Source organism: Arachis hypogaea, chromosome 5 (assembly GCF_003086295.3).
Source record: "Arachis hypogaea cultivar Tifrunner chromosome 5, arahy.Tifrunner.gnm2.J5K5, whole genome shotgun sequence".
Classification (NCBI taxonomy): domain Eukaryota; kingdom Viridiplantae; phylum Streptophyta; class Magnoliopsida; order Fabales; family Fabaceae; genus Arachis; species Arachis hypogaea.
This window is the reverse complement of record NC_092040.1, coordinates 3,802,925-3,823,910: the sequence shown is the minus strand read 5'-3', so window position 1 is coordinate 3,823,910 and position 20,986 is coordinate 3,802,925. Positions and strand designations below refer to the sequence as shown.

The following is a 20,986-nucleotide window of genomic DNA, read 5'->3' as shown; positions in this document are numbered from 1 at the left end:
TTATTGATGTTCTATTGCATAAAAGTCTATGCAAAAGGAGAAAGGACCACAAAAAAAAAAAAAAAATTCAAAGCCATTATTCTATTTTATGTTTAAAAGAGACAAATATATATATAATTAAATAGTGTAGCTTTGACAAGCATATGGTCATATAGTACAAAAAATACTTTCTTTATCCTAATTAGGGCTCCATTATTATTTATTATATTATATTATGATGATAGCGACGAAATTTCAGCATTCATACTACAATATATTATACAGTCAGCACCGCGTTTTATGGTTTGGTCCAATTTATTATTATTATTATTACACCCTTCGCTTTAATTTCCAGAATGCTTCCTTTGGTGAACTGTGAAAGTAACATCATATATATGGTGACCAAGAAAAAACACATCCAAGAAATTCTAAAATTGAATTGAATATTTGTGATTATTTATTTACTGTGCTATTAATCATTTTATTTGTAAATCCTTTTTATATCCTAAATTTATTATTTTAGGGGAGGTTATTGTAGTATATATTATGTAAAATAAGATAGAGTGTATTTGAAATATTACGTTAATATAAAAAATATTAAATGTACATATATAATAATTAAAATTTTAAGAGTAGCCCATGTGAGTTAATTTTGCTAAATACAAGTTTGAAAAAAAAATAGTTAATATATATCTTAAAAAATAAAAATATACATAAAAACATAATAAGATTATTATTAGTAAAAAATTTTAATTTTTTTTATTTGGAGGGGAGGGACTACAATAAATAGCAATGACTAATAGTATTTGAACTTTAAAAAAAAAATTGCAAAATGGATAAGCTTTGTCTTTCAACAAATTAAATTATTTTGGATCCGTATCTAAAGGAAGAATCAATTATCCAACTAAATACTTAAGAGAATAAGATACTAATTAAGTATGTGATTTTGAGAGAAAATGAGGTACATAAATGAAACGATATTAATTATGAGCACGTGAAAGGAACATGTTTATTCATATATTTCTTTGTTGTATTTTCTATATTTGAAAAACAAATTCAATCCAAGCAAACAATCGCCATGACTTGACTAAAATCTTAACACAATACTTACTTAGTTGTTTAGCACTTCGCTGAAAAAGACACATCAATTTCTTTCACACACTGGTCCACCCGTATCGATATTAAATTTATAAATGAATATGAAAGAATTAAAGTCAAAATATATTTTTATTCAGTAGCTACTAAAAATGACCTTAAAAGATTTAGAAATATTTTTAAAAGATTAAAACTATAAAAACGCTTTAGAAATTTATAAACGCGATAAAAATAATTAAAAAATACATTTTTTTTGGGTATTTGACAAGCTTAGACATGTGATATGATTTTCTGTAAAAATTATTTGTATAACTATTTAAAAATATATATATATATAAAATCAGAATAAAATTTGATTTCTAAAACTCTTTCAAAACACAAGATCATTAAATTTAAAAAAAAATCTCATTTTTAAATAAAGTTCAATCTGTATTTTTTTCAAAATATATGTAATATTTAATTATTTTTGTTTTCTAAAATCATTTAAGGGTGTTTTTGTTGATTTAATTTTCTTAAGAACATTTTTTTCAACATCTAAATTTTTTGTAGATTTTTTATGGCTTCCTTTTTCTTTTCTACTTAGGCACAAGCAATAAAGGTAGCATAGCACGTGTGACAATGTATATATGTATCATCTTAAAATTTAAAGACGAAACTTCTAAGTTCTAATACCATCTTTAAGGTTTAGACATCACTCGACTCCTAAGGCAAGTTTAATTTGAATACATTAATAATGTAAAATATTTTATATAATTATTAAATTATATTTAATTTTTATAATTTATTAATGTGATATTTTGTAATTAGATATACATATAAAATTATTAACACCAACAATACATTAAAAATTAAATTCAGAAATAATACAAATAAGAAACATCTTCAAAATTAAAGTCTGAGAGAGAAGTTTAAGCCTAATACAGCTCATACTGTATTATATAGAAGATAGGAACTGAGCTCCAAGGATATATTAGCAGATATTGAAATTAAAATTCATATATATGTAAAAAACAAAATAAAATAAAATAAAAAAGGGGCCAAATTGGCCATAAGAAGCAGAAAACAGTATAGGTTTCAGTATTAAACTATAAATCTGCTACTGCAAACTATGATTTTGTTTGTCTCTTTTTAACTCTTTTGAAAAAAGTGCCAAGTGCTTTAAACTGCAGAACTATGTTTTTCAACAGCTCTAGCTCTGTGCCTTCTCTTGAACACATCTTGCCTGAATCTCTTGGTCTCAGTTTGTATGTCCATGAAGGGCTTCTTCTCCATGTTTTCCTTTTCGCATTCCAACATCCTTTGCCTCCTCACCATCGCCATCGCTGCCACCTTGTCCTTTGGTTCTTGGTGTTTCGCCTCTTCCTGCACGAAACCTCTGTATAAGTTAGGGAATGTTCCGCAGTGTGGACTCCAAATTATAACTTTGTAGGGAGTACAAGGCTGTCCAAAAGATTTTACTCAGGGACCACTTATTCAAAACGCAGTTGAAGCATAAAAAAGTAAATAACTAAACAAAGCATGAGGCAAAGATCATAATAAACCACACTCAAAAGCCTTCAAATATAGGGAAAAAAACAACACAGGAAAAAAAAATCTATGAACAAACTATAACAACCAAGTCTTGTCCAGTAGACGTCTAGATGAGTCAGTTACGGCCCGATTTGATAAAACTTTAATTTTTCAAGATTTGTATTAGCTATGTTTGGTAAATCAAAATAAAAGTAACTTTTAATATGCATAAGCTACAAAAAAATGCATAAGGTCATATTAGACTTGTTAACTTTGAAAAGCACAAACTAGCTTTGAAAATTATCTGTCATTAGTGCTTTTAAAGCACCCATAAATTTACAAAACTAAAAACAGAAGCACAAGATTTTTTTTATTTACCAAACACAAGGTGGAGTACTTGTGCTTTGCAGTTTGCACGTCTCCAAAAAGCTTTACCAAATTGGGCCGTAACACAGATTAATATTGCCTTAGCATCAAATCATTAACCTTGTAGTGCTTAGCTTTTCCTAGTGTTCTTTGTCTCCCTTATATCTAATCTATTTTCCTCATTAAGTCTTCTATAGACCTTCTTCACAAGATATAACCAAATCATCTAGTGTGACATTCTCATCTCCAACTTTTAAGTTATGCATTGAAGTCAAATGTTAACGATCTAAGAAAACTTCAAATACTATATTATCATGTCTAAATTTCAAATCAATTTTAAAGAATGTATACCAAAGAACAGAAAATATTGAATTATTCAGCAAAATATAGGGCACACTAAATGATCATCTCCATCTTCCAAATTCATGTCATTATTTATGCTTATCAAGTGTTGTAGCTCACAGGATAAAACCACATAACCCAATTCCTCTTCTCTTCCATAATCATTTTACTTTTTCTTATTTCAAGATTTTAGAAAAACTGGAATGCAACAAATTAGACCTTTATGAACACCAGAACAAGACCATAAAATTAACAATATTCACAAAATATAAACTAAGCAAGGATTACAAGCCCACTTATGATGATTTGAAGTGCACTTCAACATACTTGATACCTCCATCAAATGTTCTACAAGAAAAAATGCAGAGAGTCTTCATGTCTTAAAAATGTAAAACTTACACCATGCACACTAGCCAGATTTTAAAGAACTTTAAACTATCAGTCTATTATGAATAATACTTAAGTGAAAGATAGAAAGCAATAAAAGTTTTCAACCATTCTACCTTAAAAAACAAATTTTACCATTCATTTCATCATTACGTTTCTAGCAATATTATTAGTTCAAGAGATATGTTAGGTAGATGCACATAAATGTTTGATTTCTGTTCAAATATGTGATCTTTAAGAGGTAGGTATATGGATAAAAGTCATCCAGAAATTTGTATACAAATAGCTTGACATTAAGAATAGTAAGATCTTCATAATAAAATAAGAGGAAGAAAGAAGGACCTCAAGATCATGAATGAGATTGTCAAGTGATTTTATCTTCCTATGTGGCCAGCGGGGAATACCAAATTCTCTGCACTTTCTCTTGAGAACTGTAAGCCCAATATTCAGATTTCTTGACGCTTCTACAATTGGCACATCAAAGTACTTGACCAAATCTGGTAAAGCAATTTTCGCTATGTGGTCGCTTTGCGCCCTCCTTTTCTTTGCTCCAAAACCTGCAACCATTCATCTAATCAAATGAGATGATTAACTCTACAATTGGAATCTTCATAAATGAGACGGAGAATTTAGCATAGGCTGGGCAAGCAGAGATCATCTGGCTAACATATCTACTGCACTATAATTTTATCCATATCGAGTGAACTGTGCTAGACAGTTATGTCTATTACTATTGGATTAAGAGAAGACCGACTCTGAACCTGGTAAGCTTTCAACATTTGTCTTCTTGTCGATCAACTCAGTTGTGTCTTCATCCAAAGGAAGGCAATTTAGATCCTGATTAAATACTGGCAAGGCTTTCTGTGGTGATTGGTGACCATCGCTATTTCCCTGTGATTCTTCCTTTGAAGAATCTAGCAGATCATCTTTGACTTCTGCTTTCAATTCCAGCTTGTATATAATCTGGAGATCATTAAGCAAGTTGGGAATTGCCTTGAGTTTTGAGTTTCTGAAAGGATAAATAAAATTAAGTTATGATAATAGAGAGTTAGAATATGATATAAGATTACTAGACCTGCTCACATTTTCATATAACATGAAAAATATGTTGCTTCAACCAAATGTGTTCAGTCTGAGTAGCCATTGCTTATTTCCCAGGATAAACAATAAATCAAGAAACATATTCAGGACTAAGAAAAATAAAAGAATATAAATAAAGGAATATACACCTACTCCACTTTCGGTCCACTATATTACAGTGTACAGTTATCCACTGCAACAAACTAGACTGGATAAACAAATGTGGATCAGCTGGTAGATATTGCTGTTACAAAGATAGAAAGAAACAGTTTATAAGGGTCAACCAGTTTCGTACCGAAACATTGTTTCACTCTCATAAAAGAACTCTCTATTTTCTCAAAGGAAGAAACAGGGGAGATCCACATCCAATTACAACTTGAAAAGTACAACTAAAAGCTTTGTTAAACATTTATGCAGCACTCACCCTGATTTAATTTTCCAATGTTACAACAATTGGCTTCTCTAAATGACTTTTTTCTACAAACACTAGGTTGGTCCATTTGATTCCCAGTAGATTGATCAATTTAGGTGTACAGTGGGAAGGGAAAACACAAAACACAGAAAATAACTGTTCAATCAAATGGACCAATTCAAAATTTCTGAAAATGGGGAAATAATGATCACATAATTCAAAGAGAAATTATATCAAACAGCAAATAGGCACTACCTGGCGAACAACAAAATTGAAGGAATGTGTGTGAATTGAGGCGTGTGATCAGCATGAAACGCAAAGACACAAAGCCACACACCATTCTTGTAACCTTCACAAACATCATCAACACAAAGCTTGAGTGATGTGAGAATTGGAGTGCACTTCATTTCCACGTAGAAGCCACTCTCAGATAACACAAACTCCCTCTCAACTACCACTTCTTCTTCCTCCCTTTCGTCCCCATCCAATAATTCTCTGCAATACACATGCACGCTCCTGAACAACTCTGCAAATGCACACACCCCAACAAAATAAAACAACAAAAACAAGATAAAAATTGAAAACTTGCAACGTTTGGCACCACCCCACCAGAAGAAATCACAGTTTTTTGAACGGAGAAATGTGGAAGTTATGAAATTTGAGTGATGAAATGCATGGGTATGGTGAGGTTTGAAGTTTGAGGGTTGAGTACCTGGTTGGATGGTGTTGTTGAAGACTAAGAGGATGCTGAGTGAGGAATCCATGCTGAAGAAGACAGCATGACTAAGAGAGAGAAAGAAAGAAAGGGAGAACGAAATGAGGGAAAGGAAGCGGCTTTTAAAGTGTTAAGTTTGCATGACTCTCCGCTTTTCTTAGTTGGTTTGGGATCAGTTTAAAATCATGTCAAAGCCAAAATAGAACGTGTTTTTATTTTTCTTTTTTAACTTTTTTTTTAATGATCAATGAAGCTTGATCTGCAAGTCTTAAAGGCAAATTTTTTTTACTTGCATTAAGGCCATTAATCATATGTTTCTATTCCTATATATAAGCCTGTATGTTTAAATTAAATAATTTTATACAACTAAATAATTTTGAAAAAATATTTAGTTATACAAAAATAAATTCATAAAAAAATAATTAAAAAATTAAAAAGAATGTTGCTAGTTAGAAAATGCTCCTTTATTTAAATGTAACTTAAAAATTGTTAGCGAATCAAATAGTTATTATTGTGAGATAAATGAGGCTATTAACTTGTGTAGATGGAGCAAAAAGAGTAAAAGAGAGTACTATTGAGTTGAGTAACGCAAATTATTAAAATCACATCAGTTTCTTAAATAACCATGAAGCCATTCAGTTTTGTCTTAAAGAATCTTTTATGCAAAAACAATAAAAGTAAAATTTAAGTATTTATATCTTAATTATTATTTATTTATTTTTAAATAAAAATATTTATGTATAAATACTCAGCACTTGATTTAGTACTCTAAAATAATACGAAATTTTAATACTCTTTGATTAAAATTGTATATAAAATTTTAGTACTTCTTAACTAAAAAAAAGACACATTAAAATTTTATTTGGACTAAAACATTTTTATTTTATTGTTTTAATTTGAGTTTATTTTATTTTTGGATTGATATTAAATTATTATAAAATTATAAAAAAATCAAAAATAAAAAACTAAAAAAATATATTTTTTAGAATTAATTTTAAAACTAGTATAAAGAATATAATAAATATTTTAATTCTAAACAACTAATTTTAGAAATATTTAAAAATAAAAAATATATAGAGTACAGAATACTAATCCACCAAATAATTAAAAAAATATATATACTACTGATTCGTCAAACTGTTAAAATATTGTACATCTACCTTATCTTTCTCTTTGGGTGAATTTTAGCCTGCGCCTGTTCAAAAGAGGCATCTGGAACGCCTGTCCTTTTTTGTTGCTGTGGCTTTCTATGCAACAGACACGTATTTTTATGTGACAATGACGTGTATTTATGTGACTTCCATCCAGTTTTATCCTGTATTTTTATAATTACGTTATGGCCTCTTGTGTTTGTGGTGAAAATGTAATATACATACATTAGATGTTAAATGTGTAAACATGTTTTCAGTTTTTGGTGGTCCAGTGGACTTTTTAGTTGGGCTAATTAAATGTATGAATACATTTTTGGTTGGTAAGGAATGCCCTTTAAATGTGTGAATATATTCTTGACAAAAAAAAAATGTGTGAATATATTAGAAAAGTGATACGTTTTTTGTGAGAATATTTTTGCACACTGGACAAGAAAAATTGTAACAAACTGAACCATAGGCAAATATTAAGAATTAAATGATTGTTGTGTGTATAGCCATAAACAAATTTAGTTGTTTTGTGTTAACCAAAAACAGAGTTGTTTTTGTTAAAAAATGCAGAATTATTTAAATAATTTATTCAGTACCAAAAAATTAAATATTTCAATAAGTTATTTTTTGGAGTTGACTTAAAAAATGATTTTAACAATTATGAAATTTGATTCTAATTCTATAGAACAATATTATGTAGTTGTCAACTCCTTTTTTGTTCGTGAATTTGTGAATACTAATTTAAGCATGGTATTTATTGGAACATTTTGTCGTTCAAAATGCATTAGTGAAATCACGACACATTAATTATTACGGGAAATATAACTAGTAATTGTCCACTTCCTTAAATAGTTTTCACCAAGATTATATTAGCGAACGTTTATCACATATATTAAATTTATTAATTGAAAAATTTTTATATTTATTTAAATAAAGACTATTAATTTTTTATTAATAAAAATCTTAACAAGACATGCTAAGTAAACTCTTGTACTACGGATTTATAGCCATCAAATTTAAAGGAAATGAAGCAAATGAAAACAATTTGATGTAATGAAAGCATTCAAATAATGGTTAGCTTTAGTTAGGAAAAGTTTAGGTAGATAATGAGAATACTAAATAATGTGAATAATGGATATGTCAAATGTTTAATTCAATAGGTATGCAGATAATTATGTTCATTATTTTTAATTAGATGGTTATTTTTTTTATTCGATTTACTCATACACAGTTAACAATGGTTGGATATTCAATTCACTAGGTGTGCAGATGGTTATCCCAATATTAAAGTTTAAGAGCTAATTTGAGATGGAGTATTTTTTTACTTTATTGGGTCAATGCTAAAACCCATTATTTGCTTTGTTTACAAAAGTCATTGTTTACTTAATAAAACCCAGTTAGTTATTAATGCATGTCAATATTTTAATTTTCATTTTCCATGTTTTAAAAAGAAGGGTTTTGCTATCCTATATTAAAAATGTAAAAAAAAATTGTAATAAATAATATTAAAATATTTTTTTTATTATATGTTTAACTAATGTTTTTAGAATCTATGATAGCAAAATTCTAAAAAAAAAAGAAATAACATATTTCATGATTTTTTAAAAAAAAATTGTTATTCATATAGTACGACTGTTACATAATTATATGTATAGAATTCATGTAACTAATGTGAAGTATATTTTTTCACATACTACTACTAGACTTTTTTTTTTTTTGGTTAAGTACAAACTAGACTTTTTTTTTTATGATAAGTACAAACTAGACTTTTAATAGTCATTTAATGTTGCAAAAAATTGGGCTGGCCCATTATTATAGAAGACTAGAAGAGCAAGTCACGGTCCAAAAAAAAGCTTCATGAAATTGTGGGGCTATTTTCTAACTATTAATAATAAAAGTGGTCTAAATTCAGATAGTACTATATCTAGTGATCAAAACTGAAAATGAGTATAAACTTACAAATGACCGACAAACCTGTGTCAGAAAGTACAAGGCGTTCCAGACGCCTCTTTTGAACAGGCGCAGGCTAAAATTCACCTTCTCTTTGTATTCGTGTTTGACATAAAAGGATGTTTCCTTTTCCAAAGTAGTAGAGCAATGGAGGTATAATGTAGGAAACTAGTAAAAATTTTATATTACGCACTTTTTGAGGAAATGACTCATTATTAAATACCCGATATTAAATTGGTATATATAACAGAACATGCTAATGGAAAATTACTAGGTACTCTCCTAATAAAAAAAATAGAACACCATATTCATGATGCGAATAAATTGTTAAGTGTGTATTGACATAACTGATCTGCTGAAATTAACAATGTCAATGCGTAGGCTAGGAGAGTAGTAGTATAAATTGATGTTATATCTCATTTGAATTTTTTATTCAAATAGCCAAATATTACGATTTTAGATACACTCTAATGTTATTGTATTGATATTCAGATTTACTTAACTTAATTAAAATTAAGTCAACCTAACTTTCAGTATCTAGTAAGAATACAAGAAAACACAAAAAAAAAGTTTTGGTGAAAAAAATATTCTATTACTCAAGTGTTTATTATAAGTGATTCATATATAACTCAAACTAACTCTCACCTCCTATTTATAGCTATCCACTTTTCTTAATAGATGATTAGGATTAAATCTAATCAACGGTCCAGATTAATTATCTAAAATCTTCATTACAAATATCTATCCTACTATAACTTTGTAAATACTTCTAAATTTAAAAAGTGAAATACTTGCACCACGGCTATTCTTCAAGAATGTGGTGAAGTACTGGAGATTGTCTAAAAACATTATTAGTGATCGAGATCCACACTTCACAAGACGACTATGGACAGAGCTGTTCAAACTCCTTGAGTCGGAGCTTCATTTCTCAACAAGCTTCCATCCTCAAACCGATAGGCAGACTGAGAGAATGAATGTCTTACTTGAGTGTTATTTGAGACATTTTGTAAACGCTAATCAAAATAATTGGACAAAACTCATCAACATTGCTCAATTTTCATACAATTTGCAAAGGAGCAAGTCCACAAGGAAAAGCCCATTCGAAATTGTGCTGGACAAAAGCCGCTTACACCTCATTCTCTTTCTTCTTCTTACTCAGGGAAGAGCCCTTGAGCTTATCATATGATTAAGTTATGGGAAGAACAAGCAGATGTCACTCGTTCTTACCTCGACAAAGCTGCCAAGAGGATGAAGAAATGGGCAGATAAGATGAGGCATGTAAGCTATCAAGTGGGAGACAAGGTAATGATCAAACTTCTTCCACAACAATTCAAAACCTTTCGCAAAGTTCATAAGGGTTTAATCTGCAAATACAAAGGGTCATTTGAGATCATTGGACGTGTTGAGAAGGTTGCTTACAAAGTACAACTCCCTCCCTATATGAAGATCTACCCAGTCTTCCATGTGAGTATGTTTAGACCATATTATGGAGACCAAGACGAACCGCGTAGAGGTGACTCGAGTCGTGCTCCGCCCGTGGTGATTAGATCCTTTGATAAGGAAATCGAATAGATCTTAGCTAATCGTGTCGTGCGACGAAGAGGGGTAGCACCAAGTATTCAATACTTGATCAAGTGGAAAGGGCTCCCGATAACTGAAGCTAGTTAGAAAGCTCATGAAGATCTATGACAATTCCAAGAACACCTATAGCGCCATTATGAGCAGAACACAACGAGGACGTTTGCACATTAGGTGGGGAGAGAATGTCACGGTAAATTTTAGGTTAGATTTAACAGTGTTTATATAGTTTTTTGGAGTATTTGAGAATGCTCTAGAAGGTTCCGGAACGTTCTAGAATGTCCTAGAAGGTCTCGGAATACTCTAGAAGGTTCTAGAAGACTCTGGGAGGTCATAGAATATTCTAGAAGAGTGTGAATGTATATAGAAGTATGAAGAGTAGTATGGAATAATCTAGAAGTATTCAGAAAGTAGTGGTAGGATAAATATTTGTAATGAAAGTTCTAGATGATTAATTTGGACCGTTAATTATATTTAATTTTAACCATCCATTGAGGAGGTGGACGGCTATAAATAGGAGGTGAGAGTTAGAGTGAGTTATGTGTGAGTCATTTGTAATAGACACTTGAGTAATAAAGTGTTCTTCCACCAAAACTTCTTTTCTCTTGTGTTTTATTGTATTCTTAACTTTCTTGCTAAGTATTGAGGGTTAGACTGACTTTGTCTTAACTCAAAATGTTGAATAAGTTCAAGTGTCGACACAATAATATTAGAGTGTGTCCAAGACCGTGACACAAAGCTAACTACAATTAAAAAATGTAACTATGCATCTTACAAACCTTTCTTCTAAATACCAATAACAAGTACCTTTGCTATTTGTAAATTTAATTCATGTGCCACTTTTAAATACCATTATAAAATGTTAATTATAAAAAAAACATTTGTCTAAAATGAACCCAAATAATTTATGTGCATTTAATATGCTATTTTTTATAAATAATTAAATTTTATAAAAACTAAAAATGCTATAAAAAATATTGATAGATCTTAATAAATATAGAACATATTAGTATATAAATAAATAAATATCTATTTCTATATAATATATTTTAAATAAATACAAAAAATATTAATACATAAAAAATTATAAATATTTTTATTAATTGAAATTGATTAATGATATGAGTAACGTTTTTATTATATTAAAAATAAATTCATATTAAGATGTTATTTTTTATTGCAATAAATAAAATATAAAATAATTAATATTTTATATTACTTGACATATAATAGTATATTTCATATTAAAATTTAAAATATCTTAAATAACTATATTTGTTAAAAATATTATTACATAATATAAAATTATACAAATAAAATTTATTTTTGATGCATTATTAGTGTAAAATAGTTTTGTACGTGCATCTAATTATATAGCATAACGCTAGCAAACATAACTACATCTTATATTGATAACTTAAATGGTCATCTAAAAGAATAAATGTAATTGGATAATTATGTAAAACGTTTTATACCGATAGTATATCAAAATTAAAATTATACCAATATTATTAAAAATAGATTTTTTAAGAATACATATATAATTATGTAGAAATATTGATTTTTTGTATAAAAATTAAAATTTAATATTTTGTTAGTTTTTAGTTTTTTTTAATTTAAAAACAAATGTTAAAGATAGACTGAAATAAAAAATAAATCAAACTAGATGACCTAATTTAATACCAGCTGATTTATAAGCTACTTTTGATCAACTCCAACACAAATCTATCTACCTTCCAATTAGCTTGGGCAAATAGCTAACTTAAACTCTCTCAAACGGGCAAAAATGCAAAATGGTAGACTGATTACATGACTAAAGTGAGATTCTTTTACATATTGTCTACAGACGCTATTTTTCTTGAATCTGAATCGTTTATTGGCACAGAATTAATCGATGCTTATTCTCCGAATACCGTCATTGTTTTTTCTCCAAAAAAAGAAGTTCACGACCCATAAACCTTCTACCTCCATTTTATCTTATCATATTCCGTTCGGTTCTGCGATATTTGAGAATGGCCGTCAATACCTCGATGTAGATTCGAGATACTCTTTTGTTCTACAATCTGAGATTACTTAAACTAATCAATTCAAAATTCTCCGATATACTAGTATTAGTAATAGCAAGTACATCTTTGACGCAGTCATCAATTCTTAATTTTTAAATTATATCTTAAAGGTTCAAATTGAGGAACAAAATGTGGACGTGAACAGCTTCCCTAATACACTAATTTACTTCTCTCTCTAATGTTTACATTTTACAACTTAATAATTAAATAGTATTTTATTTTAAAAGATAGCAATCACCAAATTAACAGGCTAACAAAAATTTTATATGACACGTTAAATTAATTAAAATGGTCCTTCGATTTTAAATTATAAGTCAAAATGGTTCCTCCATCAAATTTCTTCCTCCTTCTCATATCTAAAAATAAAACTCTTAATATGAATATAGTCATGTAAATAATTGATAAAAATAGAGCTTCTAGACCTTAAGTATATAGTTAGTAATTTATATAACCAAAAGGAACATTTCATCAACTACTTCCTAAGATAAAAAATTATACATATTGAACCAAAATAGTATAGTTGTGGTTGCAAAAGAAAGCTACCTAAGCTACCAAATAAGGTTACAAATAAAAAAAAAAAAAAACAAGTACTCTAAAAAAGGAAAAATATTATATACACATAAAAAATTAATTATCAAATCAGTCACTATATATAAATATACATAATTTAATTCATTCTTAATGTGTATTTTGTATTTTAATATATATATAAATATACATAATTTAATTCATTCTTAATGTGTATTTTGTATTTTAATATATATGTTATACCAATAACAGAATAAAAACTTAAATAAGTCAAACTTCATTTACATCCTACTCATATATTTTTAATTCTCCCACACATTTTTAATTGTAGAGAGGATGCATTTTATTTTATGGTAAATTGATAATATATATATATATATATATATATATATATATATATATATATATATATATATAATTCTCTTTCGGCTATCTGATTTGTCATTCTTCGGCGAGCCGTTTTATCTGTGCATGAAATGAATCTCCAGACTCAAAAAGTAAACATTGGCAAAAACTCGAAATTCAGCAGCTTATTGTTGTAACTTGTAAGAGAAACAATCCATTTATCGTTAATGTCTTGAAAATTAAATATGCTTGTACAACAATAGTGCTATACAGTAGAATCATTTTTAAGTTGCAACTTGTCCACAACATACATGGCTTGAAAGTGATATATACAGCACCAAATCAGAATCTGTCTGCTCAGATAAACATTATAGACTCAGTAGTTTTTTTTTTTTTCCGAGCCTGATGACCTCTTTGTTTTTGTTCTCCCAAAATTTTGACTTGCGACCTTCTTACCTAAATCTACAAATTGGGAGATGCATATATCTAACTTCACAACTTACTGTCACCCAGATCACATGATTGGTGTTGCAGTCCTGCGAGAAGATCAGTCTACTTGACCTTCGATTAGCTTTCCATAATCACTCCATTCTCATCCATAGTATCTTCAGGTGATTCTGTCTTTGGAAAGAATGCTTGATCTGGGTACATTTGACCGAATAGCTGTCACGCCACCAAATGAATAAGCATCAGCAAATATGCTAATCATTAATTAATATGATCATAATTTATTTTGGTCCTTAATTATCGCAAAGACTTGAATGCAGAAAAAATATCCCTTTCTTTTCTTTTAAACAAGAATATACAAATGCAAGGGGAAGCTATTTGAGTAGCAGTCAAATAAAGTTATACATGCAAGGCATAACACAGAAGAAAAGATTATATTTTAACCTAAGAAAATAAAAGGCATACCTTCTCAGTCGCATCTAAAATGTCAGCGTAGTTTAGATTTCCATCTGGTGTTGGAGCGGAGGTCATAGAGTCAAATTTACCCTGGGATTGAAAGAACAGTACATCCATAAGCCAAGAAAGTCTATATCAATGCTACAGAATGCTTCTGTTTGTATGAAATTTGATATGCAAAGATTCTTAAGACACTATTGGTCGTGCTCTATAAAGACAATTACGGTATGTGACCCAGAAGGACCATATAATACTCTTAACTCTCAACATTTCAATTGATTTCCATATTTTATTTTGGAGAATTGATATTGTCACTCATATTTTGATAATATTACTCATTTTTTAACAAATTCATGCAAACATACAAGGCAAAAAAATCAAGTATGGAGTGGCATTATAGAAAATAGAAGTGACAATCATTACCCTATTTTATTCTTTTAATATACGGAGATAGAGAAGGGGGGAACCTATGTCAATACTATCTCAAAATAATACATTTAAAGGAGTGATCAACAATATTTGCAGGTAAAACTACACATCAGGGAAAGCAACATGCGAACTAGTCAGGATTAGAGGCACACCGTGAATACTTTCTGGATATAAAATGCATTCCAGAGCACAATGGGTTTTACATCTTCATTATCACTTTGAACAATTGGATTACTTTCAGAGGTTACAGACACAGGCGGTGTAAGAAGAGCATTCATGGCTGCTTTTAATAACTTCTTTCCTTCATCAGCATCATTGCACACAGTGGAGAAGTATAAAATAAAGCTGCAAGATATAAAAGCACCATTAGTAGTTTTGAATAACGAATATGAGTAAGCTAACAAAAAGATATAGACGTGGGAGCAACTACAAACAAATACAAGACATGATCTCTTTGAGAAGGGGGCATGTCTTTATCTAGACAATGTCTGACAATGGAGGAAGCACCATTGGTGGACTGGTAATCACAATCAAAGGTTGAAGTGATAGTTAAACAGCAAAAGGAGCATCTAGGTTGACTTGTTGAAGCAACGACCTTACAAATTATGCCTATAAATGAAATGTATATAGCATTAACGATAACGATCCCTTCTAGAGCAATATGAGGAAGGGAATATATATATATATATACAACTTCATTATTTGTTTTCAAAGTTGGATGGAATGGATATAAGGATACGGATCTAAGTCTGTGAATCTTCTCTCAGAAGAACAAGCGTCTTTTGTATCAAGTCAGCCTCTAAGACAGAAAACAATCATCAAACATCAGATTGTGACAAAATATATAAACTAAGGGAACCACAGTACAAAAGTAATTTTTTAAAGCCACTGGTCTACTACATAATACATTATGATACTGTGCCAAATCCCAGCCAATACTATATAAACAAAATCTAGAAGTATTAAAATAAAAATAAATAGAAGGTTTAAGGAAAGGTAAAAAGGAAATTTAAAGGAAAACCAAATGCATAATAAGTGTATGTCGGTGATTATTTAGAGGAAAACTTACGTGCCCGCGGGACAAACAGCAAGGTTTGATCCTATTTGAAGAGCTCTGACCGACGTCACTTGTTCAGGATACAAAGCTATTGGGGGAATGAAAGAAAAAAAAATTAATTTCTTTCTCATTTTATCATGTGCCTCTGCCAAATAAAATGCAGTATTTAAATCTCTTACATCTAGGGGGATACACCACTGAGCAATTTAATAAATCAGGCTTTATGGAACTCCTTGTGATGCATATCCCCCTGGCCACCATTCCTTTCAAATCTCTCTGACTCAATAATTGGATCTTCTCTCTGGGAAAATCGCCTAGAGATGGGGACAGTGGTGATGGAATCACAAATGACGGATCCATGATTAGCTGATGGCTATATAAATCTTGACCTGAAACTAGTCTGACACCTTTATAACACCCAGTAACCTGCGCATTGATTTAAAAATGACAAAAGGTGAAATTCCAACAAAGTTGACCAACCTCTTCACCTCATCTCTTCTCACAGAAATGTATTACAAAAAAGAACAATACAAAGATATATTTCTGCACCTTATCAATAAGCAGAGAAGTAACTGGCATCCTGAGAACCTGAATCAGAAGCTTTAACATATAAGAAACTACATAATATTTTTGAATACATGGAAGCAACAAAAGAGTTAACCATATCTTTTAGTTTGCCAACAAAATATTAGAGAAATTCCAACTATTATCAAGAACAGATAAGAGATAAATGAATTTCATGCTAACCCAAAAAATAGAGGATTACCACTTCCATGGCAATAATTCAACAAAGATAACCTCTTCACTGTGTGTGTGTGTGTGTGTGTGTGTGTGTGTGAGAGAGAGAGAGAGAGAGAGAGAGAGAGAGAGAGAGAGAGAAGAGATTTGACAAATAAAAATGAACAAAATACAAACAAGAAGCATTTGATATACACAGAATCACTGTTTAAAATAATGGTTGAACAAAGATACGCAACTTTTGGAGAGAATATCAGTTAAATATTTTAAATCTACTGGAACTTACATAAATGCAACCTTTGACAGCAGCACGGCGACAGAAAGCTTGTGGTAGTTCTCCTTCACCGTAAATAGGATAAAGCAAAGCCCCTGGTGCATTAGGAAACCTGTGCGAACCAAGGTAAGTATCTAAACATGTTCCCATAACAAGTCAGGCAACCTCAAAGCATGAAAGCAATTCAATTAGAACTTACCTTCCAACAGATGAGCTGTATTGAGCTAAACGATCAATACCATCCTTTGTCTTGAGCAAATCTTTGCAAACCTCATTATTGTCTTGGTCATAATCTAACATGGCGATAGCATACAAAAGAATTCTGTAGAAGACAGCAAGTCATAGCCCTTAGTGTACTGAAGCATTTCAGCAGGTCATGCATGCAATATATACACCATACAGCCAAGCTTAGCAAATTTTGCTCAAAATTACCACTGAGAGATGAAACAAGATACAGTTCTCTTCATTGCACTAAAAGGTAATCCCTCCATTCCACAACATCTGTCGCTTTGGAAATTCACTACTTTCATAACTATATCCAGATACATTAATAATATCCAAATACAATGATCTTTTTAACCTATCAAATTTCCAAAGCACCAGATGTCATAGAACAAAGGGAGTACTCGTTTCACCTTTCCCAAGAAAAATATATCAAATGCCCCATCCAACTAACAAAGTGAACCACCACCAACTATTTTAAGATTTGAACTGTTTAACCAATGACTTAGATAGGACAAAGCAACTTCAGGGAAAGGGAAAAAGTTACTATAATTCAAACACTAGAAAAGCCTTAACTCATCCATCTTTTACAAAAATTTTAAGTGTTCAAAAGGGTCTTTTATTATTCTGTCATTGTAAGTCAAGACAGCTTGGTGATTTGATTCTAATTTTCAAAGCATAAGGTATGAAACTCTCCCTCCTATTCTTCTCATATCTTTCTTTTTTTTTTCAAATTACTATCACAATAAAGCACCATAATAGAAGCCAAGAGTTTCACTTTGTGAAGAGCGAAACAACAGGCCAAAAACATTTTCCCCTACATTTTTGGCTTAGCAATTCTTAAATGCTGAGGGACTAGATCAGAATGCAACCATGGATTGTAAGAACTGCCATCTCCATAATGCTGGGAATTCTCAGCAACTAAAACACCCTAATTTTCTAATCAAATCAGCATGCTGCAGTAAGCATATGCACTAATACGTGGACTTGCAGATATTGCCGTATAACACATTCAAACCACAAACCCATTATCCTCAAATTAATGATAACATGCAACAGAATAAAATAAATAATGAAAAATTAAATTCTCACTAGCATATAGAAAATGGTGAATACGATTTTATCTTTGGCGGCAACCGCATCTTATCCAGGAAACTAACGAATGGACTCTCCAGATCTTCCTGCGAAATCTTCTGAATGTCGCCGCCACTTTCACTTTGATCGCCACCACCAGCAAGGTGCTGCTGCACGAGCTTGAAGAACCTCATCAGCTGGTTCTTCTCCTTCAGCGAAAGATTCTTGTCCCTGAAAATCGCTCCGCGAGAATCCGGCACGTTCGCCAAACCGCTGCCATTAGGCTCGTACACGAGGCTCGCATCCACGCCCTTGAATTCGAGATACTGTGCCGCTCCGGATTTCAGCAACAGATCGATGCAACTATCGGCGCAGAACAGCGCCCTAGGTCCTCCCAAATCGATGTTGAATTTTCTGGAATCTTCTCGAATCTTCGAGGTTTCGTCCTCGGAACCATGCCATTCGACCTCAATATCGGAGTAGAGTGGATCGTGGACGAGGTCCACGACGGCGTAATCGGAATCACCGGATCCGGCGGCAGATGGTGGTAGTGGTGGTGCGGGGACGGAATGGGAGTTGAGATGAGAAGTGAGATCAATTAGGGAGAGGGTGGCGAAGTGGCTTCCGTAGAAGGAATTCGGGTCGAGGTGGAGTACAGTCTTCTTGACGGCGGATGCGGCGGCGGCGAGAATGGATTCCGGCAGGCCAGTGCCAACGATGATGAGATCGAAGTTTGTTGGCTCGATGGGAGGGTAGGCTGAGGCTTCGGATACGGCCATCGCGAACGACGGCGCGTCGAAGCAATTTGCCGCGTGTGGCGTAAAACGAGGTGGCTAAGTTGACGACAGTTTGGTGCCAAAGCAAACGACAAGTTTGGGCTTAGATAGAATGGTATCATGGATTTGTTTGGGTCAAGCAATAGCTATCTTCACTTTAGGGAATTGGGTATCCATTTTGGGCTTCGGCCCAATCAATTTAGATAAGGATCTATACAATATTTTTAACCATCCCCCAAAAAGAAGAGAGATTTTTTTATGCAACAAATATTTTATAAATTTCTATCTTTTTATATAACTTCTTAATGATAGTGATGGTAGTAGAGGACTTAGACCAGTTCCTGGCAGATAAATTCAGTATAGTGAGCTCTTTCTCAAAGACTTCTTAAAGAGCTGAAATGATAATTGAAGTTTTTTAACCTCAATTTGCTCTTTATGAAATATTTAAAACCCTAATTCTAATTTCACTTAAAGATTTTAAAGACTTCTTAAAGAGTATATTGAGGTAAAAAAATTAATTTTCATGTCAGATATTCATAGGGAGTCTAGTGTATTAGACGTTAGTCTATTTTAACATGTCGTTAATGGTTCTGTGACGAAAATAGGATCAGAGACTGCCGTGAGTCACAAATGCCAAATTGGAGAACCAAATTTTGTAAATTAAAACTTTGAGGATCCTATATTCGTCATCTAATCAAAACTTCATTACACTGAAATTTTGTTATTTATCCTATTGTATTCTATGTTATTCCAAGAAACAAATCCTAATACATCACTAAATAATTTTTTTCCTTGGTTCAGAGAATACATCAAAGTGCACCTAGTTGACACAACAGATTCGGAACTAGTTGCACTTAGTTGGGGTCCAATAAATAAGGGCACAAGCTACCCAATATATAATGTTAATGGTTTTGGTTCCATTCTTTACAATGGTAGGTTGGAAAGAAAACAGATAACATCGGGGTCTGGGTTCTTGAGGATTCAGGCGGTGGTCATTCTGATTGGTATAGTGTGTTGCACAATATAATTCAATTAGAGTATTTTGGTCGCACTACGTACAAGGTATGATCCAAGTTCGCGACAAGAACACGAAAGCACAAGAACTACAATATCATGAAGTAAATGTGACCAGAAAATATAGGCACTACGATCCTTTTATTCTACCTCAAAATGCACGACAAGTATACTATTTGCCTTATTTGGGGTCAGGAACCTTTCCAAATTCATGATTCAACTCATTCGAAAATGGTGGTTGATACTGGTGATATGATCACCCTTAGGTCGGCGTTAATCTGTTATGGATGATGACATCATTGACCTTAGGGTAGATGACGACACATTACCACTTGACGACGACGATCTTCAAGAAGAAGAGGGGGTTGATAGAGACGAAGAAGAAGAAAACAAGTTCGATGATTAGGAAATTACCTTAGAAGAGGAGGATGACAAACCAAAGGAAGAAGATGATGAATCTGAATAAGATTAATGTCAATATAGTTCTATCTTATATATTTCATTTTCAAACTTTCATTTCATGTTTACATTCTGTATATTTGATATTTTACCTCATATATAAATCACTGTTTTCAGATAAAATACTAATTTATTCGTTGTTAATTGAGAGTTGACTATCAATTATTAATTATTGGTGTCCATCATAGATTGGGAAAAAAAATATATTGATGCTACCGGCGGATTTACCGACGGAAAATTCCGACGTCGCATTCAAACTATTTTAAAAAAAACATTTTTTGTCGGATTTTTTCGACGGTAAGGCTCAATTTATGGTGCCAAATGCCAACGTTACCGTCAGATTTATTTTACCGGCAACGTTCATCAGATTTTTGACCCATAAACCATCATATTCCGATGCTAAATTCGCTACAAGTTACCAGCAAGATTTATATCGTCGAATTTAATCTAACGGAACATCTGGCGGTACTATGATTACCGGCTAATTCTTTTTATTTTTTTGCTAGTAAATTTAACGGTATTCAGTATTTTTTTTTGTAGTGAGACCAA

General features: G+C 31.4%; 2 protein-coding genes across 2 annotated transcripts; both read right to left on the bottom strand.

Moving 5' to 3' along the window:
- Positions 1 to 2,011: 2,011 nt before the first annotated feature.
- On the bottom strand, positions 2,012 to 6,064 carry LOC112800262 (protein RKD5-like). Its single transcript, XM_025842452.3, has 5 exons — positions 5,883 to 6,064; positions 5,426 to 5,696; positions 4,440 to 4,687; positions 4,021 to 4,235; positions 2,012 to 2,436 (listed from the first exon to the last, which is right to left on the bottom strand). Exons 1-5 carry the CDS (start codon positions 5,932 to 5,934, stop codon positions 2,233 to 2,235), a joined length of 990 nt encoding a protein of 329 aa, XP_025698237.1. The 5' UTR covers positions 5,935 to 6,064; the 3' UTR covers positions 2,012 to 2,232.
- A 7,615-nt stretch (positions 6,065 to 13,679) lies between these two features.
- Positions 13,680 to 19,738, bottom strand: LOC112800261 (rab escort protein 1-like). Its single transcript, XM_025842451.3, has 9 exons — positions 18,231 to 19,738; positions 17,092 to 17,214; positions 16,905 to 17,004; positions 16,430 to 16,468; positions 16,060 to 16,306; positions 15,893 to 15,968; positions 14,976 to 15,168; positions 14,404 to 14,484; positions 13,680 to 14,154 (listed from the first exon to the last, which is right to left on the bottom strand). The coding sequence occupies exons 1-9, from the start codon at positions 18,965 to 18,967 to the stop codon at positions 14,059 to 14,061; spliced, it is 1,692 nt and encodes a 563-aa protein (XP_025698236.1). The 5' UTR covers positions 18,968 to 19,738; the 3' UTR covers positions 13,680 to 14,058.
- Between the last annotated feature and the right edge of the window lie 1,248 nt (positions 19,739 to 20,986).